The 22,621-nt window shown below is 46.1% G+C and overlaps 1 protein-coding gene across 4 annotated transcripts in view; it reads right to left on the reverse strand.

Annotated features, from left to right (window-relative positions):
- Nucleotides 1–22,621, reverse strand: part of MARCHF2 (membrane associated ring-CH-type finger 2) — a 103,343-nt gene that overhangs the window by 37,064 nt on the left and 43,658 nt on the right. For all 4 annotated transcript variants that reach the window (XR_012656793.1, XM_032787451.2, XM_032787450.2 and 1 more), the window contains one exon: nt 2,539–2,734. Coding sequence is in view for 3 of the 4 variants with exons in the window: in XM_032787451.2 (XP_032643342.1) it covers nt 2,539–2,734 (196 nt within the window). In the remaining variant the exon portion in view is untranslated. The remainder of the gene's footprint in view (nt 1–2,538; nt 2,735–22,621) is intronic.

A 22,621-nucleotide genomic window follows, 5' to 3' on the forward strand; every position in this document is an offset into this window, starting at 1 on the left:
ACTTCTCTTCATTTACTTTCAGGCCTGAAATGGCAAACAGATGCAGAGTCTGCCGAATGCAGTCTGTTACTTGCGACTTGCATGAATGAGCCAGTCATCTAGGTAAGGGAAAACTTGGATTCCTAGCTTTTTGAGGTAAGCTGGGGACTATATGTGATGGCCAGTGGAGTTCTGTTGGTTTCTTTCCTGGGCTTGTCTTGCAGTAGGAGGCTTCTGGGTACATGTCTGGCTCTGTTGACCTGTTTCCTTATTTCCTTGTGTGGGTATCGTAGTTTTGACAATGCTTGGTGAAGATTTTGTAGGTGTTGGTCTCTGTTAATGGAATTATGTCAGACTGGAGAGAGGTTTCAAGTGAGGTTCCACGGAGGTCTGTTCTGGCTCCGGTGATGTTTAACATCTTTATTAATGACCAGGATGTAGGACTAGAGAGCATGCTGATCAGATCTGCAGATGGCACAAAGCTAGGGTGGCTGCCAACACTTTGGAGGACAGAGCTAAAATACAAAGGGATCTTGATAAACTGGAGAACTGAGCTATCGACAACAAAATAAAATTCAACAAAGACAAATGTAAGGGGCTACACTTAGAGAAGAAAAACCAAAATGCACGAAGTGTGGGATAACTGGCTTGGCTGCAGCACTGTTGAGAAGGATCTGGGAGTTGTGGTGGATCACAACCTCAACATGAGTCAGAATGAGATGCTGTTGCAAAAAAAGCAATGCAATTTTAGGTTGCATTAACAGCGGCATAGCATGCAAGTCATGGGAAGTGAGAAAACTGCTCTACTTGGTGCTGATTAGACTTCAGCTGGAATATGCGTCCAATTTTGGTCACCAATGTATAGAAAGGATATGGAGAAACTGGAAAGGATCCAGAGGTGAGCAACTTCCAATACTTGAAAAGCTGCCATAAAAAAGATGGAGCAAAGTTGTTCTCTTTTCACAGAGGGCAAGACAAGAGGCAATGGATTCAAACTTCAGCATAACAGATTTAGATTAAAATCTCAGGAAAAACTTCCTCAGTGTTAGGACAATGGAACAGACTGCCTAGGGAGGCTGTGGAAGGTGCTCTGTGGGAGGTTTTCAAAAGAACGTTGCAGCCACCTGTCTGGGATGGTTTAGACACAATAAATCCTGCATCTTGAGGCGGGGGGGGGAAGACTAGATGACCCTTGTGGTCCCTTCTACCCCTATGATTCTAACAAGTTTCAAATCTATTTAGCTTTGAAACCTCATCAGGCCTATTTAGGAAAATCATGTTTTCTGACTAACTCAGCTACTGCCCTCTTGCACTGTAACTCACAATTTATTTATTCATCCCAGGGGAAACATCTGCAAGCTCAGTGATGTTTTAGATATGCTCACTCTAAGCAGAAGGCCCAAGTTCTTCAGCAGGTATAGTATAATAGCTGCACAGTAATTTAATAAGTCTGAAAGTTCAGTTGGTCAAAGATATCTTCCTCTCCTGTATAGAATGACCTTTGCAATAAGCAGGAGATGTGACACTACAAACAGCCAGAACAGACCTATCTAAAGAGGGGAAGGAACCGAACTTTCTGACCTACAAACCAAATGCTTTCATGTGTGTCAGGGTCACTCACCAAGGACTGGTCCATGACACACAGCATCAAAAGTATACCAAGCCTCATATTTATGGGCAAGATACACCAAGGAAATTAAATGCAAGAGAACTAAGTTAATGCAACATTGAGATATTTAGATGTCAAAATACAGGGAGGATAGGGAAGGAAAAATGACACTTCTCGAAGCCACGTTACACATGAACATTAAGTTAATAAAGGGGACACCACATACAAGACAGAATTCTACTTATGTATGGACAACAGGGCAAATGAAAACAACAATTCTGCATTTCCACAGTGTTTTTGTTTGCAGTCTCAATCATAAAGGCAAATTTATAGTTCTCTGGCCTCCTCATTCACCCAATTTTGTCTGACTCTAAGGAGGCTAACAACAAATATACTGACCCCCATTCTCCAACCCTCCTCTAGGGGATACACCTGACTCTCAGCCAACTCCCGGCCAGACCAAAGGCATGGACTCTGCTCTTCCATAGATTTCTTACAGCTTAAGTTACTATGTCAGGGCATTTTTATAATGTGTCATATATACTCCTCACATTATATTAGTTATTATTAAAATTAAGGAAAAATGACTATTTCCTAGTAATTTTTTTAATCATTGCTGGTTATAGTGCATTAAAAGGTATGATCAAATTGTCTACGTCCAAAACAAAGCTCTGGTTAAGAATAATCCACCATGAGACTCTGGGAGACTGTTTCACCTATATGTAGGGCCTAAACTAAGTTATGCAACTCTTAAAAATAAACTATGCAGGTTCAATTTTTAAAAAAACACTGAAGGAAGGAGATGGTTCATGTTTTGCTAAATACACAGCTTTACAGACAGGCTGAATGCAGGGCCCAAGGGAACGGAATTAAAAACTGTTACATCAGTCATTTTCCTTCAAAGGCAAAGAAAATAACATATGAAAAGCCAAGCAGGAGGAAAGTGGTACCTCTGTGAGGGGCCTTGGTCTTCTCTCTACGACAAACTCAGTGTGGCAGAGCTCACAGTAACTAGTGTTGGAGGAGGAGAGCCATTTTTCCAGGCAGCTCTTGTGCACGGTCCCCAGTGTTCCTGTGCAGTCGCAGGGAGAAAGCAGCCCCTCCCCATTTCCACCTTCATGGCAGATTCGACAGATGGGACCATCACTAAAGAAAGAGGCAAATAATGGGATGAAATTGTTGTAAGACTGGGAAGAATGGCACAGCCACGTCCAGAGAACATTGAGACACATCCTGCCATGCTCTGCAAGGGCATGCTAATGCTAGAAAAGGTGCTGCATTGTGCTGGAGACTGGGGGACTCTTCAAAGCAAACTGCTGTGGCAGCAGCAGAAATAGCTTGAAAAAGACACACAGTAAATGACTGCATGTGGCCCATGTCAGTAACTGCAAGGGCATTACTAAGAGTTACATCTTAGTCTACGTTAGTATATAATGAGGGAGCAAAAACTACAGTGGACCAGAGTCCAGAATGGCTACCTGTACTGCTGGGGAGGCTTCTAAAAGGCACCAGTTTAAGATGCTACGGATCGATTCAGAGTCTTCATTTTCAAGTGTATGCTGTAAACAGAAATATCTCACTAAAGAGCTTAGGGTCTCAGCTCTACGGCATACACAGCAATTCTGCATATCCAAGTCATGAAATCGTAATGTTAAAAATCAGATAATTGAGATCATCACTTGTTTTCCCCCTCTCACCTATTCACATTCAGATGTGATTTTGGCAGCTGCTGTCTCAAAACCAGCTAGAACTAAAGACCAAGGTTGCATTCGAAATAAACACAGATCAGAAACCATGCTCCCAAAAGGTATATCATATGCTAATAAATAAAAGACCACCCAACAAAATTAGCGGCATATTAAGCTTCTCTGCCCACCACACTGCAATCAGCTCCACCCTCCATTTGTAGACCTTCCATGCATAGTATCTGCTCTGCAGTGCTAGGGAGCTACCGTATTTCTTCCTACATGTCTATAAGAGGCCAGGCCTAGTACACAGATTGCACTTCAGTAATAATACAATGCATTAATCATTCCCCTAGTGTTTGAAATCTCACATAAGACAGACATATTGGAATCAAGTGTGGAGGAAGCCAACACAGTAATCAGAGAGATTTGATTTTAAAAGGTCAAGTATCTTTTGACCTGCCAGGACTAGAAAAGCTTTGGAAGACTAGTACAAATACTTTCAGGGCCTTTTAAATTTTCCAAGCAATGGTCCTGGGTTGTTGATCGAAATGAAAATAGTTCAGTCTTTTCATATATTCCTGAGGGTACCTTTCCCTGGGTCTTTTTGGAATTATGTTATTGTGCACTGTTAGCACAGTCCAAGGCTGCTCACCACAGGGGTACTGTCCAAGTAGCTCATAAGCGCATTTAGGCTATGTCTACACTACAGGATTATTCCGATTTTACATAAACTGGTTTTGTAAAACAGATTGTATAAAGTCGAGTGCACGCGGCCACACTAAGCACATTAATTCGGTGGTGTGTGTCCATGTACCGAAGCTAGCGTCGATTTCTGGAGCGTTGACCTAGGTAGTTATTCCCGTAGCTATCTCATAGTTCCGCAGTCTCCCCGCCCATTGGAATTCTGGGTTGAGATCTCAATGCATGATGGTGCAAAAACAGTGTCGCGGGTGATTCTGGGTAAATGTCGTCACTCAATCCTTCCTCCGTGAAAGCAACGGCAGACAAACATTTTGCGCCTTTTCCCTGGATTGCCCTGGCAGACGCCATAGCATGGCAACCATGGAGCCTGTTTTGCCTTTTGTCACTGTCACCGTATGTGTACTGGATGCTGCTGACAGAGGCGGTACTGCAGTGCTACACAGCAGCATTCATTTGCCTTTGCAAGGTAGCAGAGATGGTTACCATCCCTATTGCACCGTCTGCCATTGTAAATTGGCGATGAGATGATGGTTGTCAGTCATTTTGCACCGTTTGAAATTGGAAATTGGCGATGACGGTTATCAATCCTTTTGTACGTCTGCTGCTGTCATGGGTGCTCCTGGCTGGCCTTGCTGAGGTCGGCTGGGGCACATGGACAAAAATGGGAATGACTCCCGGTCATTCCCTTCTTTATGTTTTGTCTAAAAATAGAGTCAGTCCTGCCTAGAATATGGGGCAAGTCTACTAGAGAGCCAGAGAGCACAGCCGCTCCATGTCAGAGCCCAGAGATCCCGCAGAAATGATGAGCTGCATGCCATTCTAGGGGGTGCCCCTGCAACAACCCACCCGTTGCTTCCCTCCTCCCCCAACCCTCCTGGGCTACCGTGGCAAGTGTCCCCATTTGTGTGATGAAGTAATAAAGAATGCAGGAATAAGAAACACTGAACTTTTTAGTGAGATAAAATGAGGGGAGGCAGCCTCCAGCTGCTATGATAGTCCAGCTTATAGTCCAGGGGGGGGGAGTACAGAATCTTTTCTTTAGAACATGAAAGGCGGGGGGGGGGGCTGATGGAGCTCAGGCCTCCAGCTGCTATGATGAGGACGGTTACAAGCATTTTGTACCATCTGCCAGGAATGACAGGGAATCATTCCCATTTTTACCCAGGCGCCCCCGGCCGACCTCACCAAGGCCAGCCAGGAGCACTCACGGATGATGATGATGGTTTTCCACCATTTTGTACTGTCTGTCATCAGGAAAGGAAAGGCTGCTGTTCAAGCAGCACCGTCTGTCTACCAGCAGCATGCAGTAGACATAGGTGACATTGAAAAAGGCAGAAACGATTTTTTCCCTTTTCTTTCACGGGGAGGGAGGGGGTAAATTGACGAACATATACCCTGAACCACCCGGGACAATGTTTTTGACCCTTCAGGCATTGGGAGCTCAGCCAAGAATGCAAATGCTTTTCGAGACTGCGGGGCTGTGGGATAGCTGGAGTCCTCAGTCCCCCTACTCCCTCCTTGAGCGTCCATTTGATTCTTTGGCTTTCCGTTACGCTTGTCACGCAGCACTGTGTTGAGTCCTGCTGTGGCCTCTGTCTATCATAGCCTGGAGATTTTTTCAAATGCTTTGTCATTTCGTTCTCTGGAACGGAGCTCTGATAGAACAGATTTCTCTCCCCATACAGCGATCAGATCCAGTATCTCCATACGGTCCACGCTGGAGCTCTTTGGGATTTGGGGACTGCATGGCCACCCGTGCTGATCAGAGCTCCATGCTGGGCAAACAGGAAATGAAATTCAAAAGTTCGCCGGGGCTTTTCCTTTCTACCTGGCCAGTGCATTCGAGTTCAGATTGCTTTCCAGAGCGGTCACAATGGTGCACTGTGGGATACCACCCGGAGGCCAATACCGTCGATTTGCAGCCACACTAACCCTAATCCGACATGGCAATACTGATTTCAGCGCTACTCCTCGCATCGGGGAGGAGTACAGAAACCGGTTTAAAGACCCCTTTATATCGATATAAAGGGCCTCGTTGTGTGGATGGGTACAGGGTTAAATCAGTTTAAGGCTGCTAAATTCGGTTTAAATGCGTAGTGTAGACCAGGCCAGAGAAGCACAAAGGAATGGGTGGTGACAACAAAATCTACAGAGAACTAGCAAAATGAGGCAGAATTTCTGCCTCAAAGATTCATATTGGCTTAGGCAGAATTTGCATTTTCAATGATGACTCAATGCAATGTATAAAATTAAATTGCATGGAAGTGAAATGTCAGTTCCAGAATGCAAACAATCTGTCTTCAAGGAGTCTGGCCTAGTCATGCTGACTGCCTGGTTACGTTGCCCTATCTCCCTCTCGTGGATCTGGCCTTACATTTAAGTGTTAATTGTTATATTGCCAAGGGTTTAAATTCAATGTAAATATAAGAAGTATTTTAGGGATCACAGTGTGCCAGAAACAGAAAAAGACATAGTGGAATCCCCTTAGGCACCTCTCCAAAGCATCAGGAAAACACTGCAGTGAAACTGCAACAGAAAGAGCATGTTGGGGGAAATTCCAAGGAGCAGAGGGTGGGGCAACATGGCAGGAAAGTCCCATTCAGGAAAGTTTTCAAAGCAGCAGCTGTGTTAGTCTGTATCCTCAAAAAGAACAGGTGTACTTGTGGTACCTTAAAGACTAAAATGTATTTGACCATAAGCTTTCGTGGGCTACAGCCCACTTCACTGGATGCATAGAATGGACCATATAGTGAGGAGATGTATATACATACAGAGAACATGAAAAGGTGGGAGTTGTCCTACCAACTCTAAGAGGCTAATTAATTAAAGAGAAAAAAAAATTGTAGTGATAATCAAGATGGCCCATTACAGACAGTATGACAAGAGGTGCGAGGACACTTAACATGGGGAAATAGATTCAATGTGTGTAATGGCTCAGCCATTCCCAGTGTCTATTCAAGCCTAAATTGATAGTGTCTAATTTGCATATTCAAGTTCAGCAGTTTCTCGCTGGAGTCTGTTTTTGAAGCTTTTCTGTTGCAAAAAGAACAGTAGTACTTGAGGCACCTTAGAGACTAACAAATTTATTTGAGCATTTGTCTGGACAGTCTCTACGCAAAAGAATAAATGGACACAAATCTGATATCAGGAATCCTAACATTCAAAAACCAGTAGGACAACACTTCAACCTCTCTGGCCACTCAGTAACAGACCTAAAGGTGGCAATTTTGCAACAGAAAAGCTTCAAAAACAGATTCCAACGAGAAACTGCTGAACTTGAGGACAGGAGAGAAGCAGCCAGCAGGAGGACCTCTGCTGCAGAGATGGGAGCGTGCCACAGACACAAGAAATCCTGAACCCCAAAAGGGAAGGGAATGGTGTGCACAAGCCACACAGACCTAGATACTGGGTGCCCTAAAACACCCAATATAGACAGGAGCTGGGACAGGGAGTGGGGAGAGCTGGAAGCAGCAGGTGCCACCCTGCTAGAGAGAGGATAGGTCAGGGCCTTTTTTAAAAAACAAACAAACAAAAGACAGGGATTGGGGAGGTTCAGCACCACTCTTCCACTGCTGCCAGTGGGTAGAACCGAGGAGGTGCAGCTCTGTTCTACCCAGTCTGTGCTAGCACTGAAGGACGTCTTCCTTCCCCCATACTGCTAAGCCCTGGCTCATGCCATAGTTCGCTCATTGAGACTTCCATCAGCTGCTCCTCTCGGGCCTTGACGACTATCCAGTCTTCATGCCATGCAACAGTCATGTGCAGTGCCCCCGCTTTCCTGCAATTTTGACCACGTTGCCACACTTTGGCATCATTTCACCAACCCGTCACCTTCCATGTCAAGTTCAGAGCTCCCTGGGGCACTGGACGTTCCATAGTATACACATACCCCACTGTATTTTGCCCATTCTCACTTCCTTGCTCCATCTACTCTCCATACTCTCACCTCTTTCTGCCTCCTGCTTCTGGAACCCTCTGCCAGTGTGCCACAAACCCTCACTCGCTTCCAAATCCTACCTGACACTGCTTGAGTCCGTTCCTGGGCCAGCTACTCCTCTTTGCTTGCCCTAGCCAGGCCTTGGATGAAAAAAACAGAACACCATAGCTTAGAAGCCTAATGCAAAACATAAAAGTATCTTGGCTCTCCCTACTTCTGCTCCTTTCTTTTGATCCACAGTGCAATTCTTCAGGGTACGGGGCAGCGTCTTATTTCAGTCAAGCACCAAGTCCAGTTATGGTGCTATATAAATATGGTTCAAATAAACTATAAGCAGCATTAACAACTGAGGTAGTAAAAAAAAATAAAAAACGCTCCAAGTCTCAAATATTCTCATGCTTCTGTTATTTGCTAAGAATTGCATCTGTGAGATATTTTATCTACTCTCTTCCTGTTTGAGAAGTCTCAGGATTTCCAGTGTCCTAATAGAACCTTGACTACCAATAAGCAATCCAGTGGATAACATCTGAAAAGCTTTTAAAATAAAAAGGCAAAATTTTGCTGGAACTACAAAGGAAATATTTCAAATGTGACTCCATTCTGTGGAGAGATTGCAATCCTGACCTAGCCAGTCTCTCACGGTTTTAAGATCAGTCACGCTGTTCCTGGTATTGTTTGGTTTCATGAGATCTTGAGGTCAGTTACTGTGGCAGGACACAGTCTACATTATCAGTAGCATTGTTCCTTCCCTCTCTTCCTATTTTGGTTTCAACAACTCTTCCATTTCACATACTTATCTGAGCCAAATAAATAAAGCAGCAGTACTAAGTACAGTAGAACCTCAGAGTTACGGACATTTCGGGAATGGAGGTTGTTCGTAACTCTGAACAAGCTGTTATGGGATGCTCCTCAGGGCGGACTGCTAAGCAAGGGCTCAGAGTTCTACAGTGGCTGCCCGGTGAGTGGGGGTGGGGACAGACAGCTGGTTCTAGCCCCCTGGCTGCAAAGTTGATGAGTGAGGCACCTGGTCCTTTAAAACTGAGCTGCTCCTCCAGAGTGCAGTGTGCAGGCAGCTCTGGCTCCAGCTCCAGCAGCTTAAACTCCAGGCTATGTTTCAGTAGCAACTCAGAAAGTTTCTTTCCTAGACTCTGTAAAAGCAGCAAAGAGTCCTGTGGCACCTTATAGACTAATAGACGTATTGGAGCATGAGCTTTCGTGGGTGAATACCCACTCGTCGGACACATTCACCCACGAAAGCTCATGCTCCAGTACGTCTGTTAGTCTATAAGGTGCCACAGGACTCTTTGCTTCTTTTACAAATCCAGACTAACACGGCTACCCCCTGATACTTTCCTAGACTGAGCTTGCAAGCTTGTTCCCCTTCCAGCCAGTGGGGAGGGAGAGGGGAAAACAGCATTCACCACCTCCTATCAGTAAGTGGCTGTCCTAACCCATGGTAAGTAGGGAGTTGGGGACGGGGACAGGCAGTCCAGATCTGCCTACCTTTAAAATGGAGTACGGGCACGGTACAGTACTGTATTTGTTGGTTTGTTTGCGGGGGTGGGGTTGTCTCCATTGCTGCCTGATAGCTTATTTCCGGTTCTCCGTGGTGTCCAGTTGACCAGTCAGTCTGTAACTCTGGTGTTGGTATCTTTGAGGTTCTACTGTATTTCACTTGGTTCTGCGGTTACTTTGCTCTTGGTTTGGCCATGTTCACAATCAGGTTCAGCCACATGGCTCTGTTTGACTTCACCAACACCTTAAGTTAGGTGACCAGATGTCCTGATTTTATAGAGACAGTCCCAATATTTGGGGCTTTGTCTTATATAGAGTCCTATTACCCTCTACCCCGTTCCGATTTTTCACACTTGCTGTCTCGTCACCTAACCTGAAGTAGTTGTGAAAATGCAGAGATTTGAAATAGTGATGGCTGAGTAGGATCCCATTACAGCCATATAGACACCCTCACACCAAGAGCCCTAAAAGCAGCACGGTTTACAGATACTATTGCATTTTTATGCTCTGGAATTCCAGACAGAGTTTGCTTAACTGATCCTCATTCCCCCACCTAATTTAAAGGCATGAGCTGTTTCCCACCCAGTGGGATGTCCCAAGTGTTGAATCCAGGCTTGGGAGTTCCAAGTCAGCTGCCACATCCTGGCCTCCACCCAATGGCTACTGAAACTGGATGGGCTCAGAAGCTAGGGCTATAGCCCCAGCCAAGGCACTAGCCGTGGGAGCTCTGACTGGAGGACTGCCTAGCTCCACAAATTGGTCCAGCTACGCTATTTAAACTAGGAGGAAGAACAGGAAGTTTGTCCCACCAACAAGGTGGTTTCCTGTTGTGGCTGCATTGGACCCTGCTTGTGCCTGCCTCCTGCACCCAACGCTGTTCCTGCTCTGCTCCTGTCTTACCCCTGCCTTCACTCCTGTTCCCACTGTGCTCCTGCTCAGAGCTTGATCCTTGCCTCTCCTCTTGCCCTTATGCTTCACCTCCAGTACAGTCCTGGTTCCAGCCTGGCCTCAAACTTCTGACCCTGACTCCCATCCAGTTTGACCCTTGGCTCTGGCAGTTAGCATCTGACCTCTATTCTGACTTCAGCTTCAATTCCTGGTTCTGATTCTGGCTTGACCCCGGCTCTAGAAACTTGCAGTTGACTCTGATGCTGCCTGGCTTCCTGCCCCACCCTATATGTCTGCCCCACTCATTAGACCTGTCTCCAGCTCTGCTAGGCCACACTGCCTGAATCCCAGTCCATAAGAGCTTGCTCAGACTGCTTCTTAGGGAGGGCCCAGCAGAATGGAATCAGCAAGGCTCACTCTTTCTTCGCAAAGGGAACTGGAGAACTGAGTGGGTACTCCACCTCCAGACAGACTACCTGGCAACACAGACCCATCTTGCTCAGTTTACTGAGGAGAATCAGGCACTACACTAATGGGCTCTTCAACACTGACCTCTGGGTCCCACTTGCTGTGGCACCCCTCACACAAGGGCCTGTGACTCCATTGCCAGAACATTTCAATGGGCAGCATGGAAAGTTCCATGGGTTTATAAATCAATGTCGCCTCCAGTTCCAACCTTAGCTGCAAATGTACTCTTCTGACCAGGCCAAGGTAGGCCTGGTAGTCAGCCTGCTAACGAGGGAGGCACTGGACTGGACCTCCCCACTATTAGAGGGGATTACTCCAGTACTAACCAGTTGGGACACCATCCTACAGGCACTGTTGACATCCACCATGCTGGAATGGCTGAGGCTGCCCAGCAGAGGCAGGGTGCTGCTGCCGCATATGCTGTCCACTTTTGCCAACTGGCATCGGACACAAAGTAGAATGAGGTGGACCACCTATTCCACTTCCAATGGGGTCTGAGTGAGGAGCTCAAGGACGCTCTGATCCCAGTGAAAACCCCAGCAGGCCTGGACATCTTTATAGAGATGACTATACAACTTGACAACCAGTTGTGGGAAAGGCGTGAGAAGAGAAATGAGAGTTTCCACTTAGCTGGTGCATGCACCTGCTACAACCGTCACACTATTCAGCACACCAAGCAAATGCAGATAGACTCTGCCCACTGGCAACTTAACCCTGAGGAAACCTCCAGACTTGGGAGTCCCCAGACAGCTGCCACACTCTGGCCTCCACCCAATGGACATCACCTCAATCTATGCCTCTATTATGGTCAGCCAGGCCACTTCGTCTCCACCTGCTTGGCCTGAAAGCTGACTCAAAAGGGTCTGGAGAACAAGCCAACCCAGTCCTGGTCTGAGCTGGGCACAAAGGCAAGATATAGCCCCAAGTCCCAAGGCTGAGTCCTGACAGGATCATGAACTGAATCCCACCAGGTGGGGCCACAACTCCAAGTGCCTGTTAGGCTAAGAATCCTGCACCAGACTTGATAACTCCCTGTGCACAAGGCCCTCATCAATTCAGGCACTGCAGAAAACTTTATGGACAAGACAACAGACCAGACCCTTATAGTCCAAGTCTGTCCAGGACCCGATAGAAACCATTGATGGGGGCCCCACAATATCCTCAGGGCCCGTAGTCACTGAAACCATCCCCCTGGAGGTCACAATCTGGAGGCATCAAGAGATGCTGCAATAGAGTATAATACACTCCCCATATTTCCCCCGATTCTGGGTATCTCCTGGCTAATCCATCACAATTCACTCATTCACTTGCAGGAGTCATGAGTCTCTCTTTCCTCAAAGTTCTGTCAACAGCACTGCTAGGATCTGATGGATGGGAAACACCCAGAAGACGCCCAGGCCCCATGGGAGGTAGTGATTGGCCTAACAGAGATGGGAGGTGGAATCCTTGTTTAACTCCCCACCAAATACAGTGATTTTGCTAATGTATGCAGACCCCCTACCTCCCCATCGCGACTACAACTGTTCTATAAACTTACAGCCTGGAGCAACGGTCCCATTTGGCCGGCTTTATGCCATGTCTGAACCTGAGCTAGCAACCTTATATGCATACCTCCAAGAGAATTTTGCCAAGGGTTTCATCCATAAATCCACCTCACCTGCTGGGATGCCTTTTCCCTTGATGAAGAAGAAAGATGGCAGCCTCCATCTCTGTGTAGACCACCAGGTCTTGAACCAGATAACAGTGAGAAATTGGTACCTGCTTGAATATTCACAAAACTAGACCGTACAGGGCACATATAACCTTGTGTGCATTAGGCATGGAGACGAGTAGACGACCATCTTTTGGACCCGCTAAGGCCATTTTAAATACTTGGTGATGCCATTGGGCTGACAAATGGCCCCACTACATTTCAGTACTTCATTAATGATGTATTCTTGGACATCCTACATCAATACGTAGTAATGTACCTTGATGATACACTTATTTTTTCAGATCGTTCCAAACAGCATACAACTCATGTTCACACCATCTTGGAAAGGCTTCGCCAACATGGATTATATGCCAAGTTCGAAAAATGTGCCTTCAACTGTGTTTCTACTGACTTCTTGGGATTAATCCTTTCCGTGGAAGGAATTAAAATGGATCCAGAAAAGGTAAAGGCGGTCTGAAATTGGGTAGTACCTCAGAACATCCACAAAGTTCAGCGTTTCCTGGACTTCATGAATTTCTATTGCTGGTTCATCTTGAAATTCTCAGAGCAGACTGCCTCTCTGACCGCTTTACTCCATAAGAGCATCCAGTTCAGTTGGATTCTGGAGGCCCAATGTGCCTTCCAGCACCTAAAACTTGTATTTACTAGCCCAACCTGATACTACACAAGCCTTAATTGTTGAAGCAGACTCCTTTAATGTAGCAACTGGAGCAGGGTTCTCCCAGAGGCATGGGTGCCAGCAAGTGATGCATCTGCATGCTATTTATTCTAGAAAGCTCACTCCCGCCAAGCAAAAATTATGAAATCCTGGACACTGAACTCATGGCTATCAAACCAGCCTTCAAGGAGTGGTGACACTACCTTAAAGGGGCCTTACAGCCGGTCCAAGTATACACAGACTATAAGAATTTGGAATATTTATAGAAAGTCAAAGCCCTCAATCACAGATAGCTCCGATGGGTCCTGTTCTCCCATTTTAATTTTACAATCTCCTATCATGCAGGTGGTGGGAATGGCAAAGCAGATGCCCTGTCCCAAAAACTGGAGTACTATGCTGACCAGAAGAAACCCAACCAAGAGATCTCCTACATCCTAAAGTCTCATAACTTCCTCAGTGTGACAATGCTCCCAGACCAGTTCGTCCTAATCTGCTCAGCCTCTGCCAGTGGGACTTCCCCAATGATCAAGAAGCCATCGACCAGGAAGTGCACGAGCTCCAAGATAGACTGACCTTTGTGAAGGGACGCATATATGTTCCCCCTGACAGTCCCACTGTGGCAGTTCTGCAGATGTGCCATGATTCCCCCTTGGTGAGGCATTTTGGCTGTTCCAAAACATAGTACCTGGCCTCCTATTTCTTTTGGTGGCCTCACAAGCACATGCAGCCTTCTGTGACTTACATGTCTGCATTAAGGTGCCACACAACAAACGTAGTGGGCTTGCCCATCTCACTAGACTTAATCGTGCAGCTACCTGAGTACAATAGAGATATAGCCATCTTAACTATTGTCAATCACCTTGTCAAGGATGATTCCCCATTCTGGTGGGGAGCCGCAAGGATTTTAAAAATTAATACTGGTCACTCCAGACTTGTATTTAAAATTTTAATGTTACAGTTTTTCTCTGATCTTAGATGGGTAGATGCTGCTGCCACCACCCAAGTGCAAAACCCCTTTGAGAACCCAGAAAGGCGCACTTAGGAATTCCTTCCTGTTGGGTACCCTCAAGCCCTTTCACCATCGCTCTGGGGAAGAGCTGATCGGGGGGGGGGAGAAATCAACTGTTGCCACCAGTTAATTTAAAAAGACAAAAAACAAAAAGCACACATCTGCACAAACCTCTTAAGAGAGACAGAACTCCAATCCTGTTCTTAAAAAAGGGTACATTTTATTAAAAAAAGAAAATACATTGGAAAACTCAGGCTACTTGTAGATTTAAAAAGAGCAAATACAAGAATTAAGCATCAAGAATAGCTTTCTTGAAGTGCAGATTAAAGGTTACAAGCAAAACAAAAGCACCTGGGGTTAGCACAGAGGAATCCACAAGCCATAAATAAAATAAGATAAACCTAATCACGTCTTCCTAGACATTTCCTGATCTAGTTTCTGGAGAAGAATGATTTAGTTGGTGTTGGTCCTGCTTTGAGCAAGGGGCTGGACTAGATGACCTCCTGAGGTCTCTTCCAACCCTAATCTTCTAGGATTCTAAGATGTAATCCCCTCCCACTGCTGCTTCACCAACTGTAATGGCCCCTTAATTGTGGCCATAAACGAGTTCAAAGGGTGAAAATCCAAAATTGGGATGTGGTACAGCGCTGTAGGCAAAGTGCAACTGCTGCAACACTAGGTCCCAATCATTGGTGTGCTTATTCACAAATTTATGTATCATGGCCCCCAAAGTCCCATTAAACTTCTGCACTAGGCCATTTGTTTGATGGTGGTAAGGGGTGGCAACCAAGTGGTTTACCCCATGAGCTTCCCAAAGACATTTCATGATCCCTACCAGGAATTTAGTTCCCGAATCCATAACGATGTCTGATGGCCAATCTATCGTGGCAAAAATGTCTGCCAATGCCTGGCTCATGCTTTTAGCCCTGGTGGCAAAATTCATGAAGGTCAGTATGTACAGCTTTCCTCTGGATGTTTTCTTAGGGAAAGGACCCAGAATATTCAGTTACACGCTGAAATGGAACCTCAATTATGGGGAGTGGCTGGAGAGGGACCGTGACCTGGTCTTGACTTTTCCACACTCTGGCACACCTTACAAGACCAGACATAGGTAGAAACATCCTTGCCCACTCCCTCCCAGTGGAATGACTACCTCAAACGGTCTTTGGTCCTGTTCACCCCAGCATGGCCACTAGGGTGATCGTGGGCTAAGCACAAGAGCTTTTCCCTATACTTAGTTGGAACTACCAACTGTCTCTGAGGATGCCAGTCCTCCTTGTACCCACCAGAAAGGGTTACTTTGTATAGCAGTCCTACTTCTACAACAAACCTGGACCGTTGAAAGAGGTGAGAGGCAGTGCGTTGCTCCGTGCCACCGTCCAAGCTCCACTGAGGCTTTCATCTGCTTCCTGCTCTGCCTGGAACTGATCCCTTGATGCTGGAGACATTAGTTCTTGGCTGGGTTGTGGATTTGGACCTACTGGAAGCGATGCAGGTGATGGGGTTGTTTCCATAGATTGTGAATCGCTTTCCGCTGGTGCATAAGGTTGTATTTCAGGCTCTGGTTGAGCTTCTTGTGCCGGTTTAGCTGCTCCTGCTGCTGCAGGCGCAGGCTCTGTGGCACTCTTTGGTGCTGCCTTCCCTGACTCTGGTGGGGTTGCAATCACAGGCTCTGGTGCTGACTGCTCCGCCAGCTCTGATCCTTGGGCTAGTTCTGGCTGGGTCCCAGGAACTGGATCTACAACTGCTGCCACAGACTTTGGTCTGGGGTCTGGTTCCACCACCTCTGTGTCCCCAGGCCTGTGGTATCGAGGGACACAGACTGGGTCTTTGTAGGAGGCACAGGAATGGGGTTGTATAGGGAGGCCCCTTTAGTCTGCTGTGGGAGACCAACCCCACCCTTTTTGTTAGCCTTGCATGGTTGGCCAAGTCTTCTCCCAGCAGCATGGGAATGGGATAATCGTCATAGACTGCAAAAGTCCATATTCCTGACCAGCCTTTGTACTGGGCAGGCAGTTCAGCTGTAGGCAAGTCTACAGCTTTTGACATGAATGAGTGAATTGTCACTTGGGCCTCTGGGTTGATGAATTTGAGGTCTACCAGGGACTGGCAGATAGCCGACACCTGTGCTCCAGTGTCTCTCCACACATTAATCTTCTTCCTGCCCACACTCACAGTTTCCCTTCGCTCTGGGGGTATTTGCGAGGCCTCTGGGCCTGAAGGCTCTCGGTGGGACCCCGGGGTGATGAGTTGCAGTCGGCCTTCATATGGCTCAGCTCATTACATTTAAAGCATCGCCCAGCTGACTGTGGGCTGGGGCGAGTTGGGTGGTTGGAGAGTAGGGTGGTAGGACGAGAGGGCATCTGGGGTTTTCCTGGCTGTGTGGAGGGCTCCTCCTTGTGAGATGGGGCCTTTGGGCTGACTTTGATGGTGGGGTGTTATTTTGGGTTGCCCCTTCTGGTATCTGCACCAACTGCTACTAGCATTCTTCTCCGCCACCTCTACTCATTTGGCTCCAATCTCCCCACCCTCAATTACAGTTTTGGGATTCCCATCTAGGATGTACTTTTCTATTTCCTCAGGCACACCCTCTAAGAACTGCAACATTTGTATTAGGAGAGATAGATATTCCAGAGACTTAACATTTGCTCCCAGTATCCAGGCATCCCAATTTTTTTACAATGTGGTAGGCTGTCGTAAGCCTCTTTCCCAAATCTGGACCTTAGCGTCCAAAATGTGGGTGCCTAGCATGAACCTCCTAGTTCATCACTATCATAAGCCTAACTCCCAAATCTGGACCTTAGCGTCCAAAATGTGGGTGCCTAGCATGAACCTCCAAGCTTAATTACCAGCTTGGATCTTATCTCGCTGCCACCAGACAGGAATTACAGCGCCTGCCTTGCTCTGGTCCCCCCAACTTTCCCTGGAGGGACCCCAAGACCCAGAAGCTCTGAGTCTTACCGGCAAGGGAAATACTCCACTTCCCTTCCCCCTCCCTCTCCCACCCAGACTTTCCTCTCTGGGCTAACCTGAGAGTATTGATGCAATCTCTTTACATCACAATACCAAGAAGCATATCTCCTCTATTCCACAAAGAGACAAACCCCAAATACAAGGAAACAGAAATGATTCTATCTCTCTTTCCCCCTCCCACCAATTCCCTGGTGCTGCAGAGCTTATCCTCCGTAGATCTAACACAAAGAGAATTCCCTCCCCTTGTTCCTTAGCCTACCCAGAGAGAAAAACCCAAACAAGTCTTAAAAAGAAAACTTTATATAAAAAAAGGAAAGAAAAAAGACATCAAAATTTCTCTGTATCAAGATGACAATAATACAGGATCAATTGCTTAAAAGAAAAAAATGAATAAACAGTCTGATTCAAAAAGATATCCAATTTGAAACATTCCAGCAAGCTACACACATGTAAATACAACCAAAACAACATAAAAGCCTATATTGTTTTTCTACCTGTACTTACAATTTGGAAACAGAAGATTAGAAGATAGAAAGAACCTTCTCATAGCTGAGAGACAGAGAAAAGACTCAGACCCCAAAAATTCCCTCCCTGACTTTGAAAAATCCAGTTTCCTGATTGGTCCTCTGGTCAGGTGTTTGGTTCCCTTTGTTAACCCTTTACAGGTAAAAGAAACATTAACTCTTAGCTATCTATTTATGACATAGGCATATCAAGAAAATGTCACATCTGGTTTCCACCTTAGGGCTCTGAATTGCCGAGGGGCATGCTCGGATGTTAGCCCCATCCTAATTCTGGTCTTTTGTTTAAAAAGTTCGTATGGGTTCATGTGTTGTTTAGGCATTTCAGCTGCCACCTCTGCTAAGGATCCACGGAGTTGTGGCCTCAGCTTCACCATATACTGGTCTGGAAGGATGTTGTACCCAAGGCAGGATCTTTCAAAATTTTCTAAGGTGGTCTTTGTATCATCACCTACCTTGTATGTGGGGAATTTCTTGGAATGGGGAGTGGTACCTGGAGGAGGATTGCTAGGGCTACCTGGTTGACCCAGCTTAGCTTTTTCCAGCTCTAAGCGCTTCAGCTCCAGTTCCACTTCATCTCATTCCTTTCCTTCGCTTCCAAGCGCTTCTCCTCCACTTCAGCCTCCAAGTGCTCCATCTCCAAGCACTTCACCTCTAGGAAGAAATTCCTGTCTTCCGCAGTTAGAACTCAGCCTGGGTTAAGGGCATCCCTCCATCCTGGCACTGGGATCTCAGGTTAGGGAGGACTGACCCTTTCCCCCTTGGAAATTCCAGGTCCCCCATCCCCTCCCTGCATTTCTGTCATGGAGCTGGATATCTGGGCTTGATCTGGGTTGGTCTTCTCCATGGTGTACCACTTTCGGAAGACTGGTTGCTCTAGGGTTTCGGTGCCCAACCGCAATCTCATACACAGTTTTCTGCCCTATTGCCACAAAGCTAGAAAAAAAATAAACTGCTTGTTGGGCTCCCTGGCTTGGTAGGCTGAACCCTTTGCATGCCAGTTCCCCCTCAGCCAATAAAGAAAAGAAATTAAAAAAAAATAAAAATAAAAATGCTCTGGCTTTGCAGGCTGCCAAAAGGAAAAATGTGTCCTTTTAAAATCCCGAGGTCTGTGCTTCTGCTCCAAAATGATCCCACTGCTCTGCCACCATGTCAAGGCTGATTCCCTACTCTGGCACTTTGAGTGGAGAAGTTGGGAGCCCTCAAGGGCTCTAAAAATTAATACTGGCCACTCCAGGCTTGTATTAAACTTTGAAGGTTACGGCTTTTCTCTGACCTTGGATGGGTGGATGCTGCCACCATCCAAGTGCAAAACCCCTTTGAGAACCCAGAAAGGTGCACTTGGGAATTCCTTCCTGTCGGGTACCCTCAAGCCCTTTCATCCCCCGCCGGGGAAGAGCTGAGGGGAAAAAAAACAAAAAACCCAAGGAAATCAGCTGTTGCCACCAGCTAATTAAAAAAAAGTATGTGCACAAACCTCTTAAAAACACAGAACTCCAATCCTGTTCTTAAAAAAGGTAAATTTTATTAAGAAAGAACGAAAGAAAGAAAATAAATAAATACATCGGAAAGCTCAGGCTATTGGTTGATTTAAAAAGAGCAAATACAAGAATTAAGCATCACGAATAGCTTTCTTGAAGTGCAGGTTAAAGGTTACAAGCAAAACAAAAGCACCTGGGGTTAGCACAGAGGAATCCACAAGCCATAAAGAAATAAAAAAGATAAACCTAACTGCATCTTTCTAGACATTTCCTGATCTAATTACATCTCTGGGGTTTTAAATAAGTAATTTTTAGGTATGATACAAATGATTTTTCATATCTGGCCCAAAGCTTCTTACAGTATTGCTGCTCTGTCCCCCTCTCCCCAGGAGAGCCACCACAGACAGACAAAGGGGAAGATTTTTCTCAAATTTTAAGAAGTTCTAGCCTTCCCATTGGCTCTTTTGGTGAGGTGCCCACTCACTTCCTTTTACCTATGCGAAGCAGTAATACTTTAACTCTTTACAGGTAAAGCAAGTAGAGAACAGCTATTAAGAGAGATTTTATGGGTAACTGGATGTCCATAACAGGGAGCTACCCCCCACCTTTATTTGTCACACACCTCATGAACATGGCCCACTTTGTGCCTTGTACCTGCTTACCTTCCTACAGGGAAACCAGCTCAGAAACCCAATAGATACATGGAAATCAGGTCATCTGCTTTCTGGACTCCCTGACTGCATTATTTCTGACAATGGTGCTCAGTTAATGACTTGCTTCCAGCAGGAGGCCCTCCAATTGCTGGGAGTACACTCTTGTCTTTCTTCATCTTATCATCCGCAAACGAATGGCCAGACAGAAAGAGTGAACCAAATCCTGGAGCAGTATCTCCAGAGATACAGCAACCACCATTAGAATGACTGGTCCTCACTGTTATCCTATGCGGAGCTCACATATAACAACACTGAACATGCTTCCACAGGACGAAGCCCTTTTATTGCAAACTATACATTCCATCCCCAATTCCATCCTTAAGTACTCCTAATCTCCCCTACTCCAGCCACTTCAGATTGGGTACAACTGATCCACTGTACCCAGAGGGAGCTAAAAACCCACCTGAGGAAGCCAAACAGGACAACAAGCGATATGAAGACCAATGGCAACAAAAAGGCCCTGAATTCACTGTAGGCCATAAAAGTATGGCACTCAATAGAGCTCCCCCATACCAACAAACCATCCCATAAACTCAGCCACCAATTCCTTGGCCCACATCGAATCCACTAACAGATCAACTTTGTTACCTTCAAACTCTACCCGTCTCGATCCTTCAAAATCCACCCAGCATTTCATGCATCCCTACTGAAGCCATTTGTGACTAACCCTTTCCCACACCGGACCCAGTCACCCCCAATTCTGATGTGTGTGCAGGACCATGAAGAGTATATTGTCCATGAAGTCCTCAATTCTAAAACCAAGTACGGTAAGCTGTGGCATTTGATGGATTGGGAGGGTTACAGGGCTGAAGGGCATTCCTGGGAGCCTGCTGAACACATCCATGCCCCCGAATTTGTAAGAACATTCCACAAGAACCATCCCATTGCTGCCATAAGAATGGGGGTGATGTGATGTCCCAGATCTTGAACCCAGGCCTGGGAGTCCCCAGACAACTGTCACATCCTGGCCTCCATCCAACAGCTACTGAAACTAGGTGGGTTGAGAAGCTACTAGGGCAATAGCCCCAGTCAGGGCACCACCCATGGGAGCTCTGATTCGAGGACTGCCTGGCTCCACTGATTGATCCAATTACGCTACTTAAACAAGGAGGAGGAATAGGAAGTTTGTCCAAGTAACAAAGTGGTTTCCTGTTGTGGCTGCACTGGACCCTGCTTGTGCCCGCTTCCTGCGCCCATCTCTGTTCCTGCTCTGCTCCTGCCTTACCCAACCTTCGTTCCTGTTCCCACTGTGCTCCTGCTCCATGCTTGATTCTTCCCTCTCTTCCTGTTCCTGGCTCCTCCCTGCCTCATCTCCAATCCTCATTGACCAGTCCTGGCTCCAACTCCAGCTTGACTCTTGGCTCTGACATTTGGCATCTGACCTTGGCTCTGACACTTGGTTTCGATTCCTGATTCTGACTCTGGCTTGACCCATGGCTCTGGTACCTGGCAGTTGACTCTGATGCTGATCCTTGACTCCTTCCCCACCCTGGATGCCTGCTCTGCCCACTAAAGCTTATTTCTTCTCTGACTATTAGGCCAGACTTCCTACATCCCAGCCCATAAAATCCAGATGGTCTGTTTGCAGAATTGAACTCCCATTGCAATCCCCAAGAAAAGAAATTCAAGTCTCACTTCCACCATTCTGCTCCAGGTTTGTTAGATAAAGCATTTGGTTTTGCCTTCATCTAGCTCTTCCTTCCACATATTCACAGAGTCACCATTTTTCACACTTCATCAATTCTTTATTCGTAGTGTATGGATAGATTTGAAATTGAATAGAATAACTGACACTCAGGTAGGATTTGAAACTAAGATCTCTGACCAACTCACTAGCTGAGTTGAATGTGTGGCCAATGTTCTCTGCAGAGGGAGACTGTCGCGCTTATCTGAGCTTTTTTCAGCCAAAGAAGTTTCAGCACATTTTGCTGCCATTTGCTTGTTGAATCAACAATCCTGGAGGTCTACTAAGACACAATCTCATCTGCAGAGGACAAAATTGGAAGTCAAATGTGGAAAAAAGAATTGGCAAATGCTCTATAAAGATACAGCTTTAAATTTCACTAGCTTGGTTAGATTCAACTGACACACATCACCCTCTATGACTCCCAGGCACATCAGACTGACCCTCTGTTCTGCCTGCTCATTTTTGTGAGTAGCTGGGATATTTAAATATCCCAGGAATCCTACACTAGTTGTATGTGAAGAAATCATGGTGTCCAGATATAAGTGCCCTGGTGTTCCAGTATGCTGGGGAGAAAGGACATTGTACAGTCTGCATGTGCACTTTTTACATCACAAGCTTGTCGGAGCAAGGATTGTATTTTGTCTTATGTCTTTGGGGATTAAATAATCATGACAGTAAGTCTAGTTCCTGGCTTTTTTGGTGGTGGATGTCTCACCCCACCTGATGTCAGTTGTAGCACACATGGCTTAGGCTTGATCAGCACTAGGTAGTCTGGTTAGGATGCAATGGACATTTGAGAGCCTAATTAATTGTATGTATTTGATTAGTATTAGGTTTCATTTTAGGGTCTATTTCCCTGGACAGATCTGGCTAAACAGATATCATCTCCAATGTTAGTTTACCATGAAGCTCCTGGGCAAATGGGCTGGGATATGATGTAAGCAGAGTCAGGATGAGCTCTACCCTGACCTCTGGTGGTGAATTATGGGGAGTGTGGAAAGAAATTTCAGGTATTTGCATTGGCACACCCACCCCACCTAGCATAGCCCACGGCAGCCTGGGATGGTTATTTTGACAGC

The sequence above is a fragment of the Chelonoidis abingdonii genome, chromosome 11 (genome assembly GCF_003597395.2).
Source record: "Chelonoidis abingdonii isolate Lonesome George chromosome 11, CheloAbing_2.0, whole genome shotgun sequence".
Classification (NCBI taxonomy): domain Eukaryota; kingdom Metazoa; phylum Chordata; order Testudines; family Testudinidae; genus Chelonoidis; species Chelonoidis abingdonii.